General features: G+C 39.5%; 1 protein-coding gene across 1 annotated transcript; it reads right to left on the bottom strand.

The window, feature by feature from the left end:
- Nucleotides 1-7,944: 7,944 nt before the first annotated feature.
- On the bottom strand, nt 7,945-22,291 carry LOC107600232 (uncharacterized). Its single transcript, XM_016292080.1, has 4 exons — nt 22,122-22,291; nt 16,836-17,335; nt 8,881-14,294; nt 7,945-8,589 (listed from the first exon to the last, which is right to left on the bottom strand). Exons 2-4 carry the CDS (start codon nt 17,192-17,194, stop codon nt 8,555-8,557), a joined length of 5,808 nt encoding a protein of 1,935 aa, XP_016147566.1. The 5' UTR covers nt 17,195-17,335; nt 22,122-22,291; the 3' UTR covers nt 7,945-8,554.
- Between the last annotated feature and the right edge of the window lie 4,416 nt (nt 22,292-26,707).

Here is a 26,707-nt window from a genome sequence, read left to right as displayed (position 1 = left end):
TGAAAACAATGGTGTAATCTCAATTATACTAAAGTTCCTTCATTTTCTATTGATTTTGTAGTGAAATTTATGTTTTATTGAAATTCGCCCACACACAGACACACTTCAGCCTCTAAAGGGAGCATGGCAACAGAGCCTGACAAACATTTATGAAACACCCTTGAATGTTTTCTCACCAAAAATGGCAAAGGAAATGAGCAAGGTGCGAGTGTGAGTGTGGCACCTGTTTCTGAACCTTATTGCACAACTTCATATGCAATAAGAACAAAAACAGGCACCAAATGAAGCCTCAAGCTCAGGCAACCAAACTAAACCCCTTACACAGACATATTCCACACAATATTCACACATAAAACTTGTGAAATTTAAACCCAATGATGATTTAATTTAAAAATCATGAATAATTACAATATATAGACATTCACATTACAAAATGCTATGAAAACAATGGTGTCATCTCAATTATACTAAAGTTCCTTCATTTTCTATTGATTTTGTAGTGAAATTTATGTTTTATTGAAATTCGCCCACACACAGACACACTTCAGCCTCTAAAGGGAGCATGGCAACAGAGATGGATGGGGTAACTAGTGACTAGAACAACATGAAAAAAAAGCTCATAAGACAATATGTGACAGCACAATTCCCCTCCAACTCCATTGTACATTAAGACAGGCAGCCATCTGCTGGAAAAATCGCGCTATGACAATATTTAAACGCAACAATAATTCCTTTCTCAACTCATATCTTGAGGTAAATACTGGGTTTTTTAAAGTAGAGAAAAATACAAAAAAAGAAATATACTGTAAAAGGTGCAATCAGTACGTTTCCCCTTATAAAAAAGCCAGACTTTATCCATGTCCACATATACAGAATGGGTCCAGGCAGTGGAAAGCTGATTATTGCCTCTATGGACGAATGTAAACACACTGAGACAGACCACAAACTGCAATCATTCATGGGCTTTACCTTTAGCACCAAAGAACTCACCTGCACTGCTCATTTGATCACATGAACACACCAGACCAATGCATTAGCTGCCAAACACATAATATATGTCCACAAGCAATATGGCTGTTTTCTTAATGAGCTTAAAAGATTATAAAACAAAGGCATTTACAAGCAGAAATACAGGGATGTCTTTGTTTGAATTTAAACAGCAACATACTTACACAGCATTTGTGTATAAGCTATAATCGTAAGGATCTTTGTATAAGAAATATGTAATATGGTAGCCTATAAATGGCTTTTGTTCTAATAGTTCGACTGTCTCCTCGACACATAATCAATACCTAGAATCATTTTGTAAAAAGTTAATTTCAACTTGTCTATTATTAAATTGAGTGATATTATATATAATTTACTGGCCACCCTCATCTTTAAAGAGAATGGAAACCTGTATTTCCAATTCAACCTCTAAATAGCTAAAAGAATCACTTGACAAAGTCCAAAAACTGTCAATGCATCCATCTCAATTTTTGTTTCTCGTTTCAGTCACATATGGACATGAACACACTGCATTTATAGACTATATTTATATATTGCACTTTTACTATAACCACAAAGTGTCAAAATACTTCTTATAAGATATCGTCCTATGATTTGAAACCCAATGAACTACTTTTTGTGAAATGCATTGCTTAAAAAAAATTATTTTCTGCTATCTTTCTGTCAAAACAATAATGCCTTGGTTTAATTTTGATGTAATACTGAATTGTCCAAATATTTAATACCCCTTGACATGCCTCAAACCAATTTTGACGTTTTGCAAACCCACTTGACAGAAAAATCTATTTTTTTGATTGTTTGCTGTGTTTAATGTTATGTTAAACATCATAAGTTCTCTTTAAACCATTGAATAAAATATCATTTTTTGTGAAATATTTCTCACTCGACATTCAGTAGTTATTGGCCATTTATAGTTATTGTCTAAGGGTTTTTAAATATATCAGCACACCATTCCTCTGCTTCTCAAAATGTGCAAATTAAAAGGTAAAACTATTATCTTTTTAATTTAAAATGTCACAATTAAATGAAACTTCAACCCATGATATTGCAAAAAATAAACAAAATGTATGATACATTTGAGTAGAGCAATACTAGAAAGTAAATTACATTATTTAAACGTTTTAAATTCAAATATATTAATTGCATACTTTTTTTTGCCTTATTCAACATGAGCAAGCTATGAACTTCAATAAAGAATGTTAACCTACTCCAAACATAGATACGCAGATCTTATTCAGATATATAATCACAGCAATTAAATTGTAGAAAATGTTTATTAAATTTGATTTTTTTTATCCTTATGTCACATATTTACATTTCAAATGCCTAAAACATTTACAAACATGGAACCAAAAAATTATGTATGCAAATGCAAACCGTGATATCCAGAAATGTCCAATGATACAAAATAAGCATTAAAAATGTAACCGATGACACTCTTGGCATGAAAATGCAACAGCTTGTGTTTTCAAATACAGACAGTGTTACCATTACGACTCTCGTTACAAACGAAAATAAAAACAGTACGATTCAGTGGCTTTTTCACATTGAACTTACTCTGAATGCTACAATGGCAAAAATGCTACATAGTTCATGAAAACAGCTTGAAATCATGTAACAGTTATGGCCTTTTTCAGTGAAATTGGGAACGGATCCTGTCAGTGTGCTACACATCTCACTTTCGATCCAAACATTAGCTTATCATACTTGCAAAGAAAGAAAGAATATTTGGCTGCGTGTGATCTAAAGACTGTTTATGTATTGATTTATTTTTTAGTTTCTTCAGAAAACCGTTGGTACGAGCTCATGATGATAACAGTACATGATTCTGAATGGAAGACGTACAAATGCTCAAATAAAATAAGGCCACATTTAGCTTTGAAGGGAATCAAGATCAAACAAAGTCACTTTTAATGTTGCAATTTCCTCGTTGTACGCACTTTGCTGTAACAAGATTCTAGGCAGCTGTGAATGAACTCGAAGATCCACTAAATGTGTTATCTGATGTTTATGTAAATTGAATGAACATTACAACTATACAAAGCATCAGATATCAACCGTGGGCCTTTTTCGCTTCCCTGCAGCAAAATCCTGTAATTCATGTCCAATGTTCACAAAGAGAGTCCCTAAACTTCGTGAAGCCAAAACGGGCCACGCTGCAGGTCTCTCACTTAAATTTGCCCATCATTTTCTTCTTGATTTTTTTGTTTTCTTTAAGCACTAAGAAAATTATAGAATTTTCTTATCATTCTATACAGCAACATAATACTGCCAACTTGATCCAAGAGCGAAGAAATTAATTATTATGGTTAAATACAAAATATCTTTTAAAATATTTAAAATATACTTTTATTTTATACATTATGCAGACTGGTTAGCAATTTCAATGATAACAAAAATAAGTATTCAGTGAAATGCCTTCCTTTTTTTTTTTTTTTATCACATGGATGCCACTATGACAGGGAAAAAGAAAGCGAACACACACATGCACGCGTGCACACGCTCATTCACACACTTGCACACAATTTTTAAACGCTTTTCTGTGAGTGACGTTTGGATAGATGACTCTTTAACACAAGTACATCCCGCTTCCCAGATTTTCTACAGCCAATGAGCTTCTGTGTTGGACGATATTGCTCAAGCTTTGATGCATGTCAGAAAGTATATCTCTCCATTCCATAGCATATGGTATCTTAGAAGTTTCATTTTTCCTAAAATTGTTCCATACATATCACACATTACCATAGAGTATCTTTCACCTAAGCTAATCCAAATCATTACATATCTAGAGCTGTCCTCTACTTTGCAACCATCTACGTTTAACCGTTAAAATTATCTGTACACATTTAGCTTGTTCATCGAAACGCTCGTGAGCATTTATTGCTTCCCGAAGTTACCTGGGGTTTAGGTTTAGGGTATAGACACGCAACATTACAGTAGTAGCTAACATGTTTCTTTGTGTTCGCGTTTGGACCCTGTTTTTTTAAAGTCTACATCGCCTGAAAATAGTTCCCTAATTCAAAGTCGCACCTGCGCGAAACCTGGGTCACACAACATAATTTAAGGTATTTGATACATCAGACAAACATTCAAAACATGATGCACATTTCGACACTTGAGATATCAAAATTTTGGTGGTGTTTCAAAGTAACTCCTTAGGCTTATCGTTACTGGTGTGTTTCAAAAAGGCCACTCGATAGTTAAAAATTCTCTTTGAATCCAATCACGATAAAAATATGTTAACAAGGTGCTTTTTAAGTTGATACATCAAATACTGAAACGCTCATCCAACCCAGGTCTCCGTTTAACCTGCATTACACCACGGGTTTTAATCGATACTGTACAAAGCTCTCCACACTCAGGGACGTACGTTACAGTGTGCTGAAAAGTTCTGGTAAATAGGGCACTATGGGTTCGAGCCAAGAGCGATACGGTTTCTTTGATCGATTCGTCTGAAAATGAAAACAGTTCAGAGCCATTGAGTGTCTTCTACCACCTCGCGTGGAACTCCTGATTTGGAGCAGAACAGCTCAGGTGACACACAAACATGAAAAAAATAAAAATAAATAGAAGAGTTCTCGTAAAACTGCCATACTGGTTTTGGTAAAGTCAAAAAACAATATAAAAAGCGTTTACAAAACATTCATGTCTACTCAAACAGAACCACGTTGGACAGAAGGGTGAACTCCACAAGCGGACCACATGTTCCAACAAATGACAAGAGAGTTCCATGATGTCAACGGAGGAAAGGCTGGCGGGACCGAGACTCACTGGGGAGGATGGGGTAGAGGCTGCCCCCGTGGACTGGTTTCATGATGGACTGATGGATTTGAGAGGTTTTAGGGGGTGACTCTGATGGGTTGTGCATGTGCTTGAACATCCAGGTAAGGGTGTTCCAACCAGGTAAGATGTGATAGAAACAAAAGGATTATCTCTCTCTATATATTGCATAAAGAAAATGAAGCCTTTATTAATATCATATATAATATTTTTTACATATTTCCATCTACATTGGGTAACTGAGAAAAATCAGCTTCATTTTCTTAATGCAAAATATCTATTTTTTTTATTTTGGGGTGAAATATGAAGAATGATCAACTTGAAATTACACTGTAAACACACCTGGTTAGGACATGGTATTATGATGTAGTTAGCTTAAAGTGCAGAATTAAAGCAGTGCGTTTCAGCAAGAATGCTAGGACACAAATATACACTCTTATAAATAAAGGTTCAGAAAGGGGGGTTTCGTAGCGATGCCATAAAAGAAACATTTTTGGTTCTCCAAAGAACCTTTCTGTTACCAGTTCTTAGAGGGGTCATGAACTGAGAAACCAAAGTTCCCTTGATCTTTTGACATTTAAGAGGTCATTGTACTATAAAAACATCCTGCAAGTTTGAGAACTCAAAACATTCTCGTTAGTCTTAAAACAGCTTATATTGAAGCCAGTCTGCCAAAACGACAGTTTGTGGAATGTACAACTCTATGATGTAATAGCGTGGCTAAACACCACCTCCAAAGAAGAAGATCAACACCTGCTTCTACATTGCTGCCTGTTTAGCCCCGCCCACCGTCTTGCGCATGTAGTGTTTACGAGATAGGCAAACGCGCAGATCTACACAGAAACAAAACAATAAAGACGGCTCCAAAGATAAGACGCTGTGCAGTGCCAAGGGAAAAGTGTATTTTTCATTGCCTTCCTTCTGATCCCAACATTGGGAAAGAGTGGATGAACTTTATTTTTAATGAAGCTCCAGACCGCGTCAGTCTGTTCATTTCGTTTTATCACGGATTTGTTTACAAACAAGGCACAGTTTGACGCGGGATTTTCAGAAAGATTGAAACTGAAAGATGATGCTGGGCCGACTATATTTGATCCGACAGTAATGTCACAAGTGTGATTAACTTTTTTTGTTACATGGTCACGATTGCTTTGTCTGTTAAGCAGATGGTTTGATATGAGTATTTATACATTTTTTATCTAAATCACTGCAGCGTCCATTTGTGAAGAACGTAGGCTGTCAAACATTGCAGTGGGCGTTTACTTCCAAGTCTACAATCCGACTGAACAATTCAAAGGAGCGTTCCGATGAGGGGGGTTAAAAACAGGACAGAAAATAGCCCATTACTTCTAAATTATGTTTTTTGATGAAATCTTGATAACATTATAAATGGACCTCAGTAAACAGTACAAAATAAAAAACAAAGGCAGTTCATGACTAGGGTTGGGTATCGTTTGGGTTTTTTCTGATACCGGTGCCAAATCGATACTTTTAAAACGGTACCGGTGCCTAAACCGATACTTAAAAAAATTAAAATAAAATAAAATTACCCAAAATAGGATGGATTGGCTATTATTGAGCGCTATACACACATTCGTCTGTTTCATTCATACTGGACGCCAGAGGGCGCCCTTCACGCAGAAACTCCACATGTGCATCACAGAAGTAATAGAAGTCAGGAAATCCCTAATATCAAAGAAGAACTTATACTACTCTTTGCTAATATGGACAGGCATTGCTATCGTTGTAACGGCGTAAACAGAAAATATAAACGTTTTGAATGATAAAACAAAGACAATAAACACTCGACTGTGACAATGTATAGTTTATCTGTGTCATTCAAGCCATCTCTGGTATTTTCATCATAATTAAGTATATTTATAATGCATTGCTAATCGACATAGCCTTTTTACCATATGCTTTTTACAGTATAGAACATATTTTCTGCCTCATTCTGTGACAAGAAGCCACATCAGATCACAAAAGGAAGCCGTTTTGGAGTTAAAACTTTATAGTGTTCTCTTTTGTTGGACAACTGGTTTAGAAAAGCTTCTCATTGCAAGTCATTACAAGGGAAGTTTAGCTTTAGGCATTTGTAATTTAAGTGTGTTTAGCTTAGCTAGCTAACGGTAGACTACCTGCTGCAGTCAGAGCAAGTGTAATTGTTGCTGCATTCACGCGCTCCTCGGATGCTCTCATTTCCCGAGTTGTGCTTTTAAGTTGGAATGTGAAAACAACATGGACACTCGCGTTAATGTGTTAGATTTGTATTATTAGAGCTTTCCGACTTGCGTTCATGAATTTTCTCAGTCTGGAAATTATTTTTCTCGTGCGGTGCCGGTGATCCTTAGGTCCGCTTAGGAGAACCAGAGAACATACATTTAAATCGATCGCTCAAGCATTTAAATGGCACCGAAATGAGGCACCGAAATCTGCGTTCTGATTCAGTTTTAGTACCGGTTACATAAGTATGGCACCGGATTTCGGTACCCAACCCTATTCATGACCCCTTTAAAAGAACCATTATTTCTTAGTGTGAAGAACATTTAAAAAATCTAAAAAAAACTTTTTTCACTATAAAGGTAGGTAAAGAATCATGGATGGTAAAGGTTCTTCATGGAACCACTGATATCAATAAAGAACCTTTATTTTTAAAAGTGTATGCGAGTGTGGGATGATATCAGTGAGTTGGGAGACTCTATTAACTCAATAAATAAAGAGTGGTTAAGGTGTAAATCAATTGTGGTCATACTAATTAAGAAGTGTAGCACAAGACCTTGAATATAGAGACACAACGTTCTTAATAAATACCAGTGGGATGATATTGTAAGAGTGACGAGGACTTGCACAAATAGCTATATTGCCAGTTATTAGCAAAACATTGGTGCGCAGAGATAACACTGTCTAGACGAAGGAGAAATTAATGAGATGCACACAAGGTTAGTGTAATGAAGGGTTAGTGAAAAGACTGAGGTCTTGATTAAGGGAAGGAACATGCAAAGATGTGAGGAAGGAAATGGTTTGAGGAAAGACAAAGTTGTGAGGATGATAGGTTGTTTGCAAAGGGCAGGACAGTATAAGAGATTGTAGCTGGTTTTAAACTTCATCGATTGTTCTATATTACTTTTTAAACAGTACATTTTTTTTTAAAGACAGTAAAGTTGTTGTTTTTTTTAGTTTCTTGGTCACACAACAACATTTTAAATGTTTTGCTGAATAACGTACCAGATAAAGTCTAATAAACCAACTTTTAAGGAAATTGCAGGGCAAAGAACTATGACACGGGCAAGAAATTAAGGAACATGGGGAATGATGAGAACTGTAACATATGAAGGGGGTGGGACATTGTTGGGAACCTCCTTCTGGCAGTGGAACAGCAACACTTAGAAAGCCAGCAGAGCTGGAACTGAGTGGGCGTGGAGTGGAGTTGATACACAATGCTCTTGTCGGAGTAGAAGGCCATTTCAGATGTCTCAGTGTGGTGAGGTGTTTAAATGTGTTCTGAATGCACGTGTCTGCATACATGACAATGACTTTGAGTGTTTGTGTATCAGTTTGTGTGTGTTTATGCACAGATGTGTGTTTTAGAGAGAGATGCATCGCTCAGAGTGTTTGTGTCTAATGTTTTGTATATATGTGTGTATATGTGTGTCAATGTCTGAGGATGTTTCGATAGCATATGAGGATGAAGGCATTTAGCAGACAGCCAGGTCACAGTGCTGGAGGCTGGCCCTTAGTTGGATGACCTCTGACCTCTAGGGTTCAGCTACGACCTCTCCACCTGGCCGGGCTCCTGTGACTCTGAAAATGTCAAAAGAGGAGAAATACATCACGTAAACAGCTGAAAATGTAACAATAGCATCACTGTGTACATTAGTGCATGCATGTAACCTAAATAAGCTAAAAAGAATTAACCACAAATTCAAATAAGATCACAACACTATGCTGTGTTCAAATTACAGCAAATTGTTCTTTGTGAAAAATTATAGTAACAATCAATGATCGATGACTGATAGGCTTAAATTCGGAGTCAAATTCTGCTATCAAATGCTACCCACAGTAAATACAAAAGCTGCTATAACAGTTTCTCACCTTTTAGGGTTGCCTGGTCGTCTTTTGTTTCTTTAGGTTCACTGGTGACTGCAGGGTGGGCGCTGCCCTCTTTATCCTCTACCTTTGTGATGTTTGAAGAATCCTGTGGGCCAGGAATGGGGCATTCTTCCTCCCATCCATATTCTCCCCACCTTCCCACCCCGTGCAGTCCATCCCAAGAGTCTGAGCTACGGAGGCTAAGGCGTCTCATTCGTGAGACAGTGTCCACCTCCCTCATGCGGGCAAGTCTCTCCTCTGAGCCATGCCCAGGTGGGGCTGTAAAAAGAGCCTCTATTCTTTGGGAAAGTCCACGGCTCCGTCTATCTACACTTGAAACCTGACCTTCACCTGGACCTTGACTCCGACCATTATCAAGGTCTTGGCTAGCAACAGCTTGAGTTTGATCTTTTTCCACTTTATCAGTGCTAGAGACTGGACTGCTATGGTCTTCACCAATACCCTGCTCAGGCTCAAGTGTTTTCTGTTTTGTGTCTGAATCTGCCTCTTTGTTGCCAGTGTCTTGGGTATTTTTTTCTAATTCCCAGTCTGAATCATCTGTGCCTTGCCCATCAATCCCACACCCACGCCAACCCCCCAGACCCCGTTTTTCACCACCTCCTTCCTGTCTATCGTTGTCTAAACCCCATGTCTCTCCACCAATACCCCATCTCTCAGCATCAAGGGACCGCCTCTCTCTGGACCAGAATCCACCTTGACCCAAACTTTCCCCTTCCCACCCACCCCTCTCCCAATCCAACCCTAAAGATGATCTACGATTAGGGTAAGGAAGTACAGAAAGGGGAAGGTGATCTGGTGGAAATTCAGGACGTAGCTCTGAATCTAAACCTGACTGAGTCCAAATTGCAGCTTTATTTGCCCTCAAGATCACATTTGGTTCTTTCTTTTCCTCAGAGGTTATATCACTATTTTGCTCTGTTCCTTCAGTAACAGGGTCTTTCTGCTCGCATTTCTCTTGCTCTGTTTCCATCTTTTCCCTAGAAGTTTCCTCTTCCTTCACTTTCTCTGTCACTTCAGGTTGTTGGCTTTCAGGTGTCTCTGTTTGCTCTGTTTCTGTCTCTTTTATTTCAGAAGGTTTCTGCTCAGCATTGGCAGAATCGTCTTTCATTTCAGTGGCTAAAATGTTGCTCACTTCATTCTCAACTGACTCACTGCCAGGAATGTCTTTATCACCTTTAACCTTGTTTGACTCATCAAGGTTCTCCTCTGAACCCTCTCCTGTGATCAGAGTAGCAATATGCTTTTCAGCTAATGAAAGCTGCATCTGCCAGTCAGCAGGAACCTCTGGGTTAGCCTCTAAACCTGCTTTGTCACCAACAGGCTTTCCAGTTGCAAGGCTACAGAGCACACCCCTGTTACTAAGGAACCTGTTAGTGTGGCTTGTTACCCTCCTAAAGCCTGAGCTCCTTTCCTCCCTGAATAATGACATTGGCTCCTGTCTCCCTTCTAATGCTGAAGAACAACATGGCTGCTCAGAATCTACGGGTGGCCTACCAGGTATGGGCACATGCTGTGGGGTTTCGATGCTCATGGCACTTCCTGGTTTGGATTTGATAGAAGCTCGGCTAACGGCCCCAGATTCACGGGCCATTTGGAGAGTTTGACAGATGTGCTCATAGTCTGGGGGGCTGGTTAGAGTGGAGGCATCTTGCATGGGCTGTCTGTCTGCCCATGGCGCCTCGGCTGCCATGGAAGAGGTGGAGGAGGTTTGTGCAGTCAAATCGTCATCTCTTTGGGTCTCTTTGGGGGCTGGGATATCCAGCTTCACTGATCTGCAGGCTTTGCGTTGGGTTATCTGGGACATGACTGTTTTGTAATCTCTGAAACCTGGTTCTGGTGGGGGAGGAGCAGGACAAATCTCCTCTCTCAGCTGTTTGCTGAAGCTCACACTCTTCCCAGCTGATGGTCGGGAAAAGGCACTCTTCACCTCCCGGTATTCTGGGTCACTTCCAGGCACCAAGCTTGGCCGAAGAGCGGTTGCAGGAATTCCAAGTGGATCTGAAGATAACCTGGATTTGATGCGGTCAGGGATTAGCATAGAGGAGTGGTTTGGAAGGTTATTGCTGGCAGTGCTGAGCTCCAGGATATCTTTGTAGGCCTCATTAAGATCCTCAATGCACTGGTCCACGCTGGGGCGTTTACCTGCTTGGTCTTGCGCCTCCGTATTGATGGTCTCAAGATCCTCAATAGCGTCCCACGGTCGTCGGCTTACTGGCTTCAGCAAGAACTGGCCAAATCCCTCAGGGTTTGGCCCTGTGGCTGACTTTGCCTCCTCAGTCGGATCTGATGGTGGGGACTGAGCCGGGGGCTGTGTTGGTGGGGGAGGAGGAGGTTGAGATGGAGGTTGGTTCGGAGGTGGGGGTGGAGGGTGTGGCGGGGGATGTAATGGAGGTCTGTGAGAACCTGTGCTCTTGGAGAAGGTACCTGTCCGTGAAAAAGCACTGTTGCTGGATGGTTTTAGGCTTTTCTGGCCCTTCATGGGATACCCGTAAGGGGTGCTGGGGTCAGGAGCTCCTGAAGCCGGTGTAGCTGCTGGAATCGGTGGAACTGATGGAACCGATGGAGCCGGTGGAGCCGACGAAGCCCCAATGGCCCCTGGAGCCACCGATGTAGTCTCAGCAGGAGCTGTTACTTCTAGGGCAGCAGGAGCATCTTGTGCTTCTGTATTGGTGGGGCCTGGATTTGCATTGCTCTTTGTGGGCTCAGGGCTCGTCTGGGTCTCCTGATCACGGTACTGGTCCCCTGGCCAAGCCCCAGAATACCGTCGGAGCTCATCATGTGGATTTGGCTTAATGATCCTAGAGCGTGAGTTCCTTCTCCGATGCGCTCTCCTTGTGGCGATGCTACTGGACCCACTGCCAAGCGTGAGTGCTTGTAGCTCTAAGTCAGTGGAGGTGGTGGATGTGCTTTTGAGGCTTTGGTTTGGCAGGGAGCCGAGGGTGTTGCTGTTTTCACTGGATGAACTTGGTGGAGGAGGAGGAGGAATTGGTGGAGAGTCTGATTCTTTCTCTTCGTTGTTGTTTTGATCTCGAGATTTTGCACTGGACTGCGAAAGTTGCACAGACACAAGGCAGAAGATGGTCTCACTGAGTTTCTTTTTCACACTCTTTTTCTCGGGTTCCTGGACTGGTTCTGTCTTTACAGTTGAAACACTCTCTGAAGAACCTTTATCCATGGATTTGTCAGCCTTTCCAGACTTGTCGTTGATCTTCTCAGATTTTATCTGGTCTGTACTGCTATCTCCTTTTGCCTGCTTGTCACCCTTAATCAACTTGTCTGTAAATTTTTCTTGTCTTTCTAACATTTTATCTGCTTTAAGCTGTTTTTCTAAAATTCTATCAATCTTCAAGTGCTTCTCTAAGAGTCGTTCAGCTTTACTTTGCTTGTCTGAAATTCTATCTGCTTTTATGGGCTTTTCGGGGAATTTCTCTGCCTTGACTTCAGGCTTAATTTGTTTGTCTGTATACCTGTCGGCCTTGACTTGATCTGGGATTCTGTCTACTTGTATCTGGTCAGTTAATCTTTCCACCTTTACTTGTTTGTCTGTAAACCTGTCTGGCTTTACTTGTTCTGTAGGCTTATCTAATTTTATTAGGTCGGTAACTCGATCTAGTTTCACTTGCTCTGTTACTTTGACTTGGTCTGTTTTTGTCTGTTCAGCACCTCTCTCAACTTTGACCGGCTCTGTTACTCTCTCAACCTTGACTTGGTCAGTGATTCTGTCTACTCTAGTCTGTTGGTCTGTACTTCTGTCTGTTTTAATTATTGGTTGTAGGGGTCTGAGCTGAAAGGCTGGTGGGTACTTGACACAGCTCTGGTCAGGTGCTGCAGTTTCACTGCCTTTATTCATCCCCTTGTGCCAGCGGTTAGTATTCTCCTGTTCAGTGAGAGCCGGTTTGTTAGTGTCCATGCTAAGACTCGGAAGAAAGGCACTATCATGTGTGGATTGTCCTAAAGTTGCAGCGCAGGGAAGCTCTTTGTTGACGTGTCGGATCTTGTCCGCGTCTGTGAGCGAGTTTCCACAGGGCCCCCCTGAGACGTGCCTGATACGTGGGTCTTCAAATGGGACATACTGCACAAGTCCTGGACGGCTAGGCACAACAGGCCCTGGATGCACAGGCCTTCTTGGAACCACTGCCATGCTCCTGTCTTCACGCCGTTCAGACCATGACAATCCTGAAGTCCTGGAAAACCACTGGCCCATCTCTGCACTCACAGGCTCCCGTTTCCATCGGACAAGAGCAGAATCTGCTCGGTAGTTCTGTCCACTCCTGGGTGGCAGGAATCTCCTGTAGGAGGGGGGTGGGATGTAACCAGGGGGCTCCATACCAGTCAGTTCATGGTAAAATAGATCTGTCCTATATGATTCTGGTCTCAGGAGCTCTGCACTTTGGGAGTAACAAATGGACCGGTCTCGGAGCAGTTCTGAGCTCTGAGAGTAACAAAGGGATCGGTCTCGTAAGAGGTCGGCACTATGCGAGTGGCTGAAAAAACGATCACGCAGCAGTTCCGCACTCTGTGAATGACTGACAAATCGGTCTCTTAGTGGTTCAGCACTTTGAGAGTGGCTTAGTATGCGGTCTCGAATTGGTTCTGCACTCTGTGAAAAGCAAATGGACCGATCTCTTAGAGGCTCTGCACTCTGAGAATAACAACCAGACCGGTCTCTGAGTGGTTCAAAATTCTGAGAGAAGTACACTGAGCGGTCTCTGGGTTTGGACACGGGTTCAGAGGACAATGTTTCCCAGCTCCCCCTGTTTTGCTGGTGAGTCTCATAAGACGGGGGCTTGACGGGGCGGCTGAACCGTGGCTTTGGTACAACTGCAGAGGGAGCATGACTTTGTATCTGACCACTCCACCTTTCCCCTGCTGGCCATTCACTGTGGTATCGACCATATGGAGCAGAGCTGCTGCTTCTTTGTGTAGGGGGGTGATTTGGGGCACCGGTTTGAGGCAGTTCTCCATAGTGGGGATCTTCTGGGGAAAGGACTCGAGGGAGCGACTGGGACTTGGCTGGTCGCAGACGGTGTTGCTGCTCCTGAGACCAATGTTCAGCCTCGCCATCTGACAGCTGCCGGCCCAAGCCCACTGCAGGGTGCCACTCCTCTGTTCCCAGGCTCTGGCATTTTCGCTCTCCAGTCACATGTAACGTCTCTGGGCCTGAGTCTATAGGTTCCCGTATCCATGGGCCTTCCTCCCAGCGTGCCAGTGGCCTCTCAGCCCTCAGCTCCTCAAGAGCTAGTACTGGACCTCGCCATAATCCTCCAGACACTCTGAGTTCCCTGGGATCAGCATAGTCCAATAGAGCACTGAAGTCCTGTCCCCTCCTTCTCCAGAATGCAATATCTCGCTCATCTGCATGTTCAGAGAACGTCAGGCTGGGAGCATCATAGAACCTAGCAACAAATATAGATCATTTATGAAGGTAGAATTTTTTTTAAACTGCAATCAGAAATCAACTTTAAACGTTGCAAACAGATTAGGTCACAGAAATGAATAACATTATATTCATATATTCAAGGAAACAAGTGTGGCTCTAACACCATATGGGTTCATGCTATGTGTAATATGAAATGGTTTGTGTGAGTTCAATCCTTATAATTACTGACATGTTCACATAACAATTATAGTTCTAGCTGAATCTACACATTCACAAAGATCTTTTGTGATATGTAGCAGGGCATTTAAATCAGTGTTTCTCAACCCTGGTCCTGAGCGCCCCCTAACACTGCACATTTTGTATGTCTCCCTTATCTGTGTCAAACATACAAAACCCATTTTTGGTCGTGGAGTTTCTTTTAATAAGCTAATGAGTTGAATCAGGTGTGTTTGATTAGGGAGACACACAAAATGTGCAGTGCTGGGGGGGCGCCCAGGACCAGGGTTGAGAAACACTGATTTAAATTATAACATTTAAAATGTTACATTTAATATCTAAAAAAAAATAGAAAAAAAATTGCGATACATAGCATAGGTCTGTAACTGTGGCATTAAAGAAAAACATTTTAAAAACTTTTACATTTAAAAAACAAAACAAGCAAAAGAATTACAGAATAACCAGGCAAAATAAGAAAGAAATTTAGTCTGTTTAGCGTAATGACAATTAAAACACTTTTGTTACTAAAAAAAGGTTTGTGTTTTGCATAAAGTTAATTTACTGTCACTTTACGCACACTCAAAATGCACTTCAGGGCAAGCTATAGATGTGATTACATACACATGGCCGATTCCTTTCAGGTTACAGTACATCAATGTTGACAGAGTGTCTAAATTTTTGTGATAAAATCACAGTGGAATGTATTAGGCATGAAATATGGATGAAGTCTATTTTAATTGGTTTGTATTAGGACAGTCTAAGACTCCGATTAACAGTTCAAGGTGTGCTAGAGAAAAGGTTGTGTTTAACATTTGATTTTTCCATTAAAACTAACCTCATGCACATTCAAAAGCAGCACACATGGCATGACACCCACACAGATTCCAGGGCTCAAAACAAGGTGTAGTTAATGTGATGAATTACACTGGTGTGAACTTGAAGGGAACTGATTGAACATTAACAAAACATCACTGCGGGCACTGGTTAAAATGCAAAAATGGCTCAGAAAAGTGAAGTTACAGTAGTTATGAGAAAGGCTCTAGCATCGTTGCAAGCAAATACCATTTGGTTTGATAATTTTTTACCTAATGCAATGATATTCATAACTTTTTAAATATGGAGAAAGTGCCCAGACCCTTTTTGGGGCCACTGTTTTTGTTACAAACAGCTTATAAACTATGGGTCATCATCATGGATAGAACATTGCATCCAAAATAATGATGAAACACATGTGAATTCAAAATAAATCTGCTGATAACTTGATAAGGCTACATATATCTTGACCATGTTAGCCAAAATCGGTGTTCACCAGTGATGATTACCATTACTTTTTGAAATGGCTTGTGGGATATTTCATGCAGATTATTTAATGCAGTTGTTGGTCATACTTTTTCTTTGCGTTTCTCTGTGCTTCACCGAGCGTGTAGTGCTTTGATACACTTATTTGGAAAGTGTCTTTAACTGCAAGTCGTTCATAAACACGTGTAGATCTTAAAGACCTTCTTCACAGCCCCCAAACGACAAGAGGCATTTTCAGATCTTCTTTCTATTGGTAAATATCCACTTAATCCAAAGTTTTCACGTGTTACTGTTTTCAGTCACTGCTACAAATGAAACAATTAATTGTGTGAGCGAACTTTTCGAATGATTCAAAGTGAATCACAAACCGATTCACACTGAGGTTTTGCTAAATTGTTTGCTAATTCAAAAGAGTGATTCACTCACAAAACGTACATCGATTTTCTGTGTCTGATTCTAATACAAAATACAACCAAAAACACCGGAAATAGACTAGTTTATTTAAGAAACTGTTTTAGCTGATAAGCGAGCTGCTCTGACACCTGCAGCACCAGTCAATTTGTTGACTTGAACTAGCACGTAATATATTTAAATCATTTTTATCTATCTTTCCTGCCATTTCTTTTAATTTAACTTTTGGTGGTTATGTTAGCTGACCATCAAAAACGTAGGTATAGTGAGGATTTGAACTGTCTACTTGCACACTAAATGAAGCTAGCAACACACTAGTATGATGTAGGCCTACTAGGCTAACTTTATGGTTTACAAATCCATTTTAACAGTGAAAATAATTTTTTTAATTATTGGTTTCGAATCGCATAAGACATTGATGTGATACAAACATTTTAAAGGCAAGAAATTCGATTATTTAATTGTGGATTTTAAATTATATTTATTTATTTTTTCAAAATCCACTTTAACCAATTGGAATTAAATTAAATCCAAAGGGCCATTCACATCAAGAACGATAACTATAAAGATAATATTTTCAACACCAGTGGACGACAATGTTTGTTGTGGACACTTGACAGTGCACACTTACCCACTGTCTGTAGCTAGAGAGTCACCCAGAGGTTGCAGGTCACCAAGGAAAGCAATAGGAACCTCCAATCTCCGTTGAATTCTTTCATGGCCCTCATTAATGTTGTTGTTGTTCTCTGGGTAAGCCTTCACTGGCGCCGGCCTGTACATCCCCGTACCTGCTTCTGCGCCCCCCTCCGCTGTCCCAAATCCATTCAGAGTTCCACCACCACCACCACCTCCAGCAGGCCGGTTCTCTACATTATCACGGCGACATTCGTTGTTTCGATTGTCATAAGGCGCAGAGGAAGAGGAGGAGGCAGGGCCGCTCCTGGGCAGTTTGTATCCATGAGAGATCAGCAGGTCCTCCACACTGTACATGATGTGTGTGTGTGTGTGTGTGTGTGTGTGTGTGGACAGAGTTGGAAAGGGAGCCCAAAGGCGTGTGTAAGTGTGTGTGTGTGGCCTATGGGCAGTGCTGGTGCAGCAGGCGGGGACACAGCTGCTCAGCAGAGGCCATCACTGGAGAATAAGAGAGACAGAGAGATAGAGAGAACATTACACTCTAAAACAATAACCATCTGCTCTGCAGAGACCTAACCATCTTTTTGGTTGAGCACATGAAACTTTAAAGCTACATACAGTATTTATTCTTTAGATCTGATGCAGCCACACCCTGTCAGGTTATTATATAACCAATGCACAAAATCTTCAAGTGCAAACTCAGAAGTGCAGCTTAAAGTCAATGTGATACTCTGCACCCATTGCACAGCCATTATCTGGGCCTGTGTGATATTTTTCAGCTTTTTTTATGATTCTCAACATATATATCTCAGTATTAGAGGAACCAGATTCACTGTTGCCAAGCAGATTTAAAATGTTCAATATAAGTAAAATACAGTAACAAAATGATCAAGGCACGTTTTTCATGCTGTTTCTCACCGAAAGAACGGGAATTATGATCTTTAATCATTTTGATTGACTGTATATACACTTATATAAGAATACAACATATGACAATATTTTAAAATATGACAAATGGTACACAGACACTTCTGTGTTTTCTGAGTGATAATGCAAATTAATCTTGAATTTTTAATCAAAATTTTGAACTGATTAATTGAAACAGTCAGTCAGTAATCAAAGTGAAAAAATGTATCATTCTATCTAAACATGAATCTAACTCAAACACCGTTTTTGCTACTGAAGTAAAAAAAATTCTGCACCACTAACAACACCAAATGCAATTATAAAAAAATTATGTTTTCAAAAAGGTATTCTGAAAAAATAACATGAAACATTTAGCGTGAACCAAGACAAGTGTCAATACCAAGACACAGGGAGCATGCATTTAAAATAAATAAACTGTGTGTGTGTCTGCATATACATACATACATATATATACAGTATATGAAAATATTGCAAAAACTTGCTGTTGAAATAAACATGAAATTCTGAGGTAGAAAGATGTTTTTAACGATTTTTTTCATGCGTGCTCCAAAAATCTTTGTTTTATTTACAACTTCCAAAAATCACTCACATGCATATTTAATATTAAAGATTACAGGTCACATTTACACAAGAGACATACCTACTTACAAATCAGCATATACTGATTGTTGAATGTATGTTTAAATAAATAATCATCTAGAAGCACTCTATCTGCATTGCCAATAGAGCAAAACTGTGTGTTTCCATGGTGATTTAAAATAAATGAACCACTCCTCAGTGCTGAATGTATCCTAGCAGTAACCTTTGATCCCAGCAGTGACCTTAACTTGACCTTGAACTAGGTTAAAAGAAAAAGAGAGACAATGACCTTGACTCGTGCTCTGCAGCAGCTCTGTGTGCATGTCTGTGTTTGCTAAAACACTATCTTGTTTTCTTGAGTAATGCTAAGACTGATGCGTTGATGAGTGGCATTCAGTCAGGTTGAATTCACAGTGAGCCATGCAATACCGCCAGCTACGCTTGAGGCTTTGGCTAGATCATTCTCTAACTAGTCAGGAGCCTGCTTACCGTCTCTGCACTTTTTTGTTGTCAACACACACACACCTGACCTCCGGATGACCTCTATGCGAAACATGTGCAAGCGTTCCTGCGCAATTAGACACATGACATAACCCGTACCTGGTGTATACTTTACACTGTCTAATGAATCCATAAACCACACGCATAAAATATGCATACTTTTGTCAGTGTGTTTTGTTTTGTTTCCGTTAGCAGTCTGAAAACCTCTCTGTGGGTCGGTTATCGCATTGCAGAACCCTTAAAACCACCCATGCTTTAGCAACCAACGTAAATTTGTGAAATATGGGGTTGAAATTACAGTGAGGTTGAGGATATTGCATTTCCCCTGCCAGCTGTAACTCTGATTGGTGTGGTATAGGAGTGACATCATCACTGTGAGCAGCCAATCGCGTTCCTCTGAGTCTGAATCAGCTGTAACCTACAGCAGAATTCTGAGTAAAAACGAAATAAAGAGTGAAAAACCCAACAATGCTGTTTGATACACAGCTCTCGCTCTTTAACTGCCTGTGGCACAGTTAAACTAGCCTCCTCCCGACAACACTGCATTCTCAACAATACCAGTGCAAATGCAGGTACCATCGCAGGCTGATCGTATCACACCAGCAATAGTGCTCCCTATTCAGTCGTAGGGATCAGGGAAGAGAGACGGCAATAGTCAAAGTGTGATTTGACCATGACAGCTGCTGTCAAAGATAGCACATCGGTGTTGCTGGGTAGAAAAAGGGGTGTTGCTGCCTCATGTTGATTGAATATGAGAGTGTCACAGCATCACCACTGGAATGGAGGTTCATAATTACAACCATTGACTGTATCCCAGAGGGGGACTTCACAAAACACTGATCTGACATCATTTATCTAATCTTGTCATTTTCAAATCTTCTGTATCATACTAATATATCTGCTCGCTAGTACGTGTATGTATATGTATGTGCATTGCATCATAAATGCAAACACATGTTTCTTTTTTGTCTTACAATTTATCCTTCATTTAACACTGATCATTAAAAAACTTTGAAAGCTGAAAGGCAATATGACAAAATATCACCAGAAATGCGTATTCAGCAAAATGCTAATATAATTGTTGTTATGTATTTTCTTTTGTAGATCTGCATTACATTATAAATGCAAAAAAAAAACATTACCATGTAAATAAATTATTTTTGTCTTATAATTTAACCTCCATTTAACATTGGTCATTAAAAAAAACTTTAAAAGATAATATAACAAAGTATCACTAAAACGGCAGAATTTTAATGACTTTTTCATTAATTATTATGTTTTTTTTTCTGTAGATCTGCATTACGTCTTAAATACTAAAATATATATATATATATATATATATATTCAAAACATAAATATGGACTTCACATGCCTATCATCATGGCAACAGCAGCCTAGATATGTGTCAGATAATACACACAAACTTCACTATACACACACTTCAGTAAAGACAAATCACAATTAAATGTTTTAATATCTCAAGTGTTTCTCCTAGATTAAAAAGAGAGCAAATTTAAGATTTATGCTTAAAGGGACAGTTCACCTCCAAATTAAAAATCCTGTCACCATGCTGTTTTTAACCTGGATGACTTTCTTTCTTACATAAAACGCAAAGCAAAGCAGTTAAGCCGAATGACAATCTCAGTCACCATTCACTTTCACTGTAAGCAAAAAAATGCAATGTAAGTGAATGGTGACTAAAACTATCATTATGTCTAACATCTGCTTTGTGTACCACAGCAGAAAGAATGTCATGGGAGTTTGAACGAGAGTAAATGATGACAGAATACACATTTTAAAGAGAATTGTGCTTTTAATAACCCAGATTTTTCTCCTAAGTAAAAAGATCTAATCTCACATGTGTCTCCTTTAGAGTTTCTCAAAGTGCAACGTTCTCAAATATTTCTCATCAAATTCTTCCAGGACTTAATTATTTGAGCTATGCTATTCATTTCTAATTCTAAACTCATATCTCGAGCAATACTCTCCATCTAATTTTAGAAAAAAAAAAACATAAACCAAAGGACTTTTGAATGAAAGTTCAGGAGGTGCATGTTCATCTAACTCTCTTTCTACCGTCATCCACCTCCACTTCTGTTTCTACTCACTTCTATTAAAGCATTCATTAATTAAGAAGTCCAGAATATCTATTTAGAGCTTGAGTTGGGTCTTGAGCCCTCCATCATGGTCAACAAGCCAAATGTGTTTACCTTAATCTCACTCAAGGATAAAATCCTGAAAAATGCAGAAATCTCAAAGCTGTAAAAAGAGCAATAAAACGATCATGTGGTCGAATACACTGTCTCTAAGGAGCAGGCCGGCTCGATGCTGTAGTGTAAGGAACACAGGTATAGCTTCTATCAGCACATGAGCAGGTGATAAAATCACTCCTCCGTCACTTTTTACAGAATACAGCATTTAATAGGAACCGAATAGAGACGGTTCAATTAGTATCATGTGTGTACCAGAATTAATTAAGAACTTGGAGCAGAGAGAGAGCGAGAGCAGAGAGAGAGAGAGAGAGAGAGAGAGAGAGAGAGAGGTGGGGTGGAATGGATAAAGCAGAGTAACACCCAAACGCACCAAGCATTCCCTACCCTATGGGAGAGGATGTTAATATTAGAGCAAGAAGCCCAACTCAAATGCAATTTCCACCTCTCACTTATTTCATTTCGCTGAACATCTCCACTGCGCCACAAACACACGCAGCTCCTGATGAGCATCAACGCGGCGCACAAGCGCGTAATATGACCTACAGCATCAGCACCAGCAGCAGCATCAGCAGCACAAACGTGCTATGCTGGCAAAGCCGTACTGCAGTGTGTGCCACAGTATACATCAAACAGGCCGCTCAGGAACGATTCTAAAAGTCAAAAACGCCACAAAAACGCATGCATACGCGGCGCCGCAGGTACAGGAATCACATTGCCCAAACTGAGTGGGGAAAATACGCTGTCATAATCCCGTTTCAATTTGTACATATCCTCTCATAGCAACATAAACATATAAATGGCCTAGACTCGCACCGGCAAACGCAAGGTGCGGGATGCATTTTTTTTTCAGCTCTCCGCACCATTAGCAAGATGCGTCTTTTGCTGGAGTGTGTGTTTATCTTTTGCATAAGGTGGAAAACACATGCGCGCACGCGCCCGCGTTATACTGCTTGTTAATTGAAAAAGAAAAAATACATGCATGCACGGGCCGGTTGCATATGTGTATATTCGGTCGTTAAAAGGCGCGACGCGCTCGGATGTCATTTCAAATGCATATGTCTTACCTGGAGCTCGTTTGGCGCGGCCGTCGCAGTTCGCCTGCGCCCAGCGTCAGAGGCTGCAGGACCCTTCAGCTGAGCATGCCTATATCAGCAGGCTCTCCTCCTCTCTACGCGGAAGGAGGAAAAAACGGCGTTGGCGAAAATGGTTTCTCCCGAAGTATGCGCGAAGTTTATTTTCCTTCGCCCTCGTTGACGTCAGACGCGCGTGAAATTGCTGCTTGATTTGACATTTAGTGGAGCTCGGTACGCCAGCGCTGATGCGGAGCCTTCCATGCTGGTGGCGGAGTGTGTTCTGATGTCAGGAGCTCTACAGCGAGCGGGGTTCAGTTCATGCTAGGTGTGCACACACTCTCGGAAATAAAGGTTCCAGCCCTTAAGGAGAACCTTCAAGTTCCACCAAGAACTTTTTGTGCTCGAGCTCGTCAGAAAAACATCTACTGGTGCTTTAAGGATCTGGCGAACCTTTAATATTACGCGAAGAACTTAATTCAACTTAATTCATGTTTCTTGAGTGTTAGAATACCATCAATGTTAAAGAACCCAGACACAATGCTGTCATATGAAGAACCTGTAATCTATCAACTTTTAGCCTACAGAGTAATGTCAAGAACGTTTAGCCTTTTCAAGATTTCTATAGAGTGAAAAAAAGATTTTTATAAGAGAATAAAATAATAAAAAACAGATTAATCGCATCCAAAATAAAAGTTTTTGTTTACATAATATGTGTGTATACTGTGTATATTTACTATGTATATACTGTATATAAATACACACACATGCAGTATATATTTTGAAAATATTTCCATGTATATATTCATATTAATAAAATTGATATTATATATCAATATTTTAAATGTATAAATATAACATATTTTTCTTACATATATACATGTGTGTATTTATATATGCATAATAAATATTCACAGTACACACACATATATTATGTAAACAAAAACTTTTATTTTGGATGCTATTAATCGCGATTAATCATTAGACAGCACTAATATATACTTATTATTTAGACTATATAATTGTAAATCAGTGTATTGACAGCATTTTTTAAAATAAAATGCACACAAATATACACTCATCATGTCTGCTTTTTAATAGGGCATTAAATTAATTAATTAAATGACATTATATTAGCTTTTGTTACTTTTAATGTGGAATAAATGGAGCTGAAGATTAATTAAAAATACATTTTTATGTTAATGCTTTTACTTTGGCCTCAGAGGAGATGAAATGGATTTATTTATAGATTTAATTCATAATTAATTGAATTCAGATTATCAGGACATTTAAGACAAGTAAAGTGTTTAGTAAATTAATTGAAAATGAATTGTCTTGTATTGATTATTAATTGTGAAGCTAAACAGTGTGAAATGTGATTTATGTGAACAATACATCCGTTCTCTTGTAATGACTAGAAGGCATTATATAACAACAGTGATATTGTTAGCAAACTAATGCACATATCTGAAGAATCTGTAATGTCAAGAACTTTATGTATCTCCAAAGAAGTAGGAAAGAGATCTTTACTAAACGTTTACATTCATGCATTTAGCAGATGCTTTTATCCAACAAAAACTTACAGTGGATTACAGATTCACGCATTAGGTTCAGATTGACTGTCTTTGCCTGCATATAAATGACTTGCTACCAGAAAGCAGATGACATTATATAATATTCCACATGGACAGACAGAGAGAAAGTCCAAAGTGCTGTGCGTTTTGATACTGCCCATCTGAGCATGGAAATTCTGATATCTGTCTCTCTTGTGTATATAACACCATACCCATTCTCTGAGGGACCGGCCCACACACACACACACCTCATCACAATGGAACACTGACCCAGAATTCCCGGTGCTCTTGATCAGATCAGCACGGTGCGAGCGCTATCCACAATGACACTCCGTAGAGATGCTAGAGGTGAAGGGAGAGAGAGAAAGAGCCTGGATGTTGTTCACACATGCAAACCTCCCAGCATGCCCTACATGAGGCGGTGTCACGAAATTACCAATACAATATACAAGTCTACGTTTCTTAAATCGAACAACAATCATTTATATTGTGCAATTCATTTTAACATCACTATAGTTTGTTGTCAGAATAAACTCAGTTTGCACAAACCGTTTAAATAGACCACAAGAGTGTATTGCACGATGCTTCTGTAGGGTCTCACAAGCTCATGTTTGAAAAACTATGTCAGTATTGTAATGAGGAGGAAAGGCAAGGAGGGGTGTATTAAGACACATAAGAAAGAGAGCAAGGGAAATGTAATGCAAGGTATAAAACAGTGTCTCTTTTGTTTATCGTGTTGCAATTTTCTTTATTCTGAACTGATTTTGGAAGGAAATCTGTGCAATTTTTTCCATGTTCCAATGAGTTAAATACGTTCTTACCGATAGCTGAAAGCACAATCAGATTACTCAAAATATTTGATAAACAAGGTCAAAGGATGTGTAAAAGTTTGGGAACGGTGGGCATTTTAATTCTGCTGATGTTTCTGTAGAGTGCTGCGGGCGCAGTTCCAGTGTAGGCCTGGCTATAAGCCGTTCAAAGACAACCCCACTGAGCTTTGGGGCTTATACAGATCTGTAGGTCTGTTACTATGTAGAATAGTGAAATGATGAATCCGTGCACTCAGCCTCACTGCAGCCACTGCCCTCTAGTGGCACTTCCAGGCCGTGCAGGGCAACTAAACTGCAGAGCTGGTCGTATACAGCACATGGAGACTTCATGCAATAACCTTGCGTCTTAAAGGAACAATGCAAACGTCTATTTTTAAATGATCAGTGTGCTATAAATACAGGGAAAGGGAACGGATATGGTGAAACACTGAGGCGAATCGGTGAAACAGAAAGGGGCAGAAGGAAGATGACAGTCAATACGTTATTATTTACCCATAATCTCACTGGGTTAAGAAGAGGACACGTTTGTGCATGTGGAAATATTGGTGAATATAGAAATTCAAATATTTAGAATTAGAACTAAACATATTATTGTTGAACCACTTTTATAATACTAAAAACGTATAAATGTATCCGATTAGCTCAACAGTTCACGTAATAAAATAATATCAATAAAATGTCTTCTTCTGCATTCTACTGTACGGATGTAAATGTACTTTCCCTTCAGCCTGAGGCTTATTCATTTCAATTTTGGTGTGAAAAGGCTTTTATATTTGCCAAAAATATAACTTTTTTATTTTAAAAACAAACAAGCAAACCCTGCCCAGATGTAAAAAGTAACGCAAAAGTAACGTAACGCATTACTTTCCATAAAAAGTAACTAAGTACCGTAATTAGTTACTTTTTCATGGAGTAACGCAATATTGTAATGCATTACTTTTAAAAGTAACTTTCCCCAACACTGATATTAATACTAATAAAGGTTTCTTTAGCAGCAAATCAGCATATTAGAATGATTTCTGAAGGATCATGTGACACTGAAGAATGGAGTAATGATATTGAAAATTCAGCTTTGCATCACAGAAATAAATTATATTTGAATATATATATTCAAATAGAAAACAGCTGTTTTAAATTATCATATTATTACTACTTTATTCTATATTTTTGATCAAATAATTGCAGCCTTGATGAGCATAAGAGACATCTTTAAAACAACACAAACCTTTGAACTTTCAAATCAATTTAATCATGGATGTTGGCAAACATTTCTACACTGGCACTAAGAAGTGAGAACTTCAACTGCAGAATAAGGGAAACAAATATTTCTGAGTGGACCTTAAATTCATTCAAACTCTTCTGAACATTTACCCTTCTGAAGTGAGTATACTGAAATTGAATTGAGTTTTTAAAATGATGCACTAAAAGCTTTCATTAATAATAAAGGTCCAGATTTGACTGTTCTATGTAACATACACACATTATACAAACACACACCAGTGCATCACTCATGACAGTGCTGTCTACATTACATGTCAATCAAAGGTTTTAAGCATAATTGTGTAAAATTAACATGAAACAGATCTAGGATCAGTCTGGTTTTTTCAACATATGATGAATAATATTAAAGTAGGACTAAGGATCACAATTCCAAACCGCAAGAATTAAACACAACTATCCCAAAGGAAACTACACTGAACAAAATTATAAACGCAACACTTTTGTTTTTGCCCTCATTTTTCATGAGCTGAACTCAAAGATCTAAGACTTTTTCTATGTACACAAAAGGCCTATTTCTCTCAAATATTGTTCACAAATCTGTCTGAATATGTGTTAGTGAGCACTTCTCCTTTGCCGAGATAATCCATCCACCTCACAGGTGTGGCATATCAAGATGCTGATTAGACAGCATGATTATTGCACATTATTGCCTTAGGCTGGCCACAATAAAAGGCCACTCTAAAATGTGCAGTTTTATCACACAGCACAATGCCACAGATGTCGCAAATTTTGAGGGAGCGTGCAATTGGCATGCTGACTGCAGGAATGTCCACCAGTGTTGCCCGTGAATTGAATGTTCATTTCTCTACCATAAACCGTCTCCAAATGACTTTCAGAGAATTTGGCAGTACATCCAACCGGCCTCACAACCGCAGACCACGTGTAACCACACCAG

This window comes from Sinocyclocheilus grahami, unplaced genomic scaffold, assembly GCF_001515645.1.
Source record: "Sinocyclocheilus grahami isolate Dianchi unplaced genomic scaffold, SAMN03320097.WGS_v1.1 scaffold280.1, whole genome shotgun sequence".
Classification (NCBI taxonomy): Eukaryota; Metazoa; Chordata; class Actinopteri; order Cypriniformes; family Cyprinidae; genus Sinocyclocheilus; species Sinocyclocheilus grahami.
This window is presented reverse-complemented; position numbering and strand designations above follow the sequence as displayed.

Coding starts and splice junctions, on each gene's coding strand:
- LOC107600232 (XM_016292080.1), bottom strand. CDS start 17,194: ATGTACAGTGTGGAGGACCTGCTGATCTCTCATGGATACAAACTGCCC. Junction 14,295..16,835: donor TCTCTAGCTACAGACAGTGG/GTAAGTGTGCAC, acceptor ATTTGTTGCTAG/GTTCTATGATGCTCCCAGCC. Junction 8,590..8,880: donor CGACCAGGCAACCCTAAAAG/GTGAGAAACTGT, acceptor TGACATTTTCAG/AGTCACAGGAGCCCGGCCAG.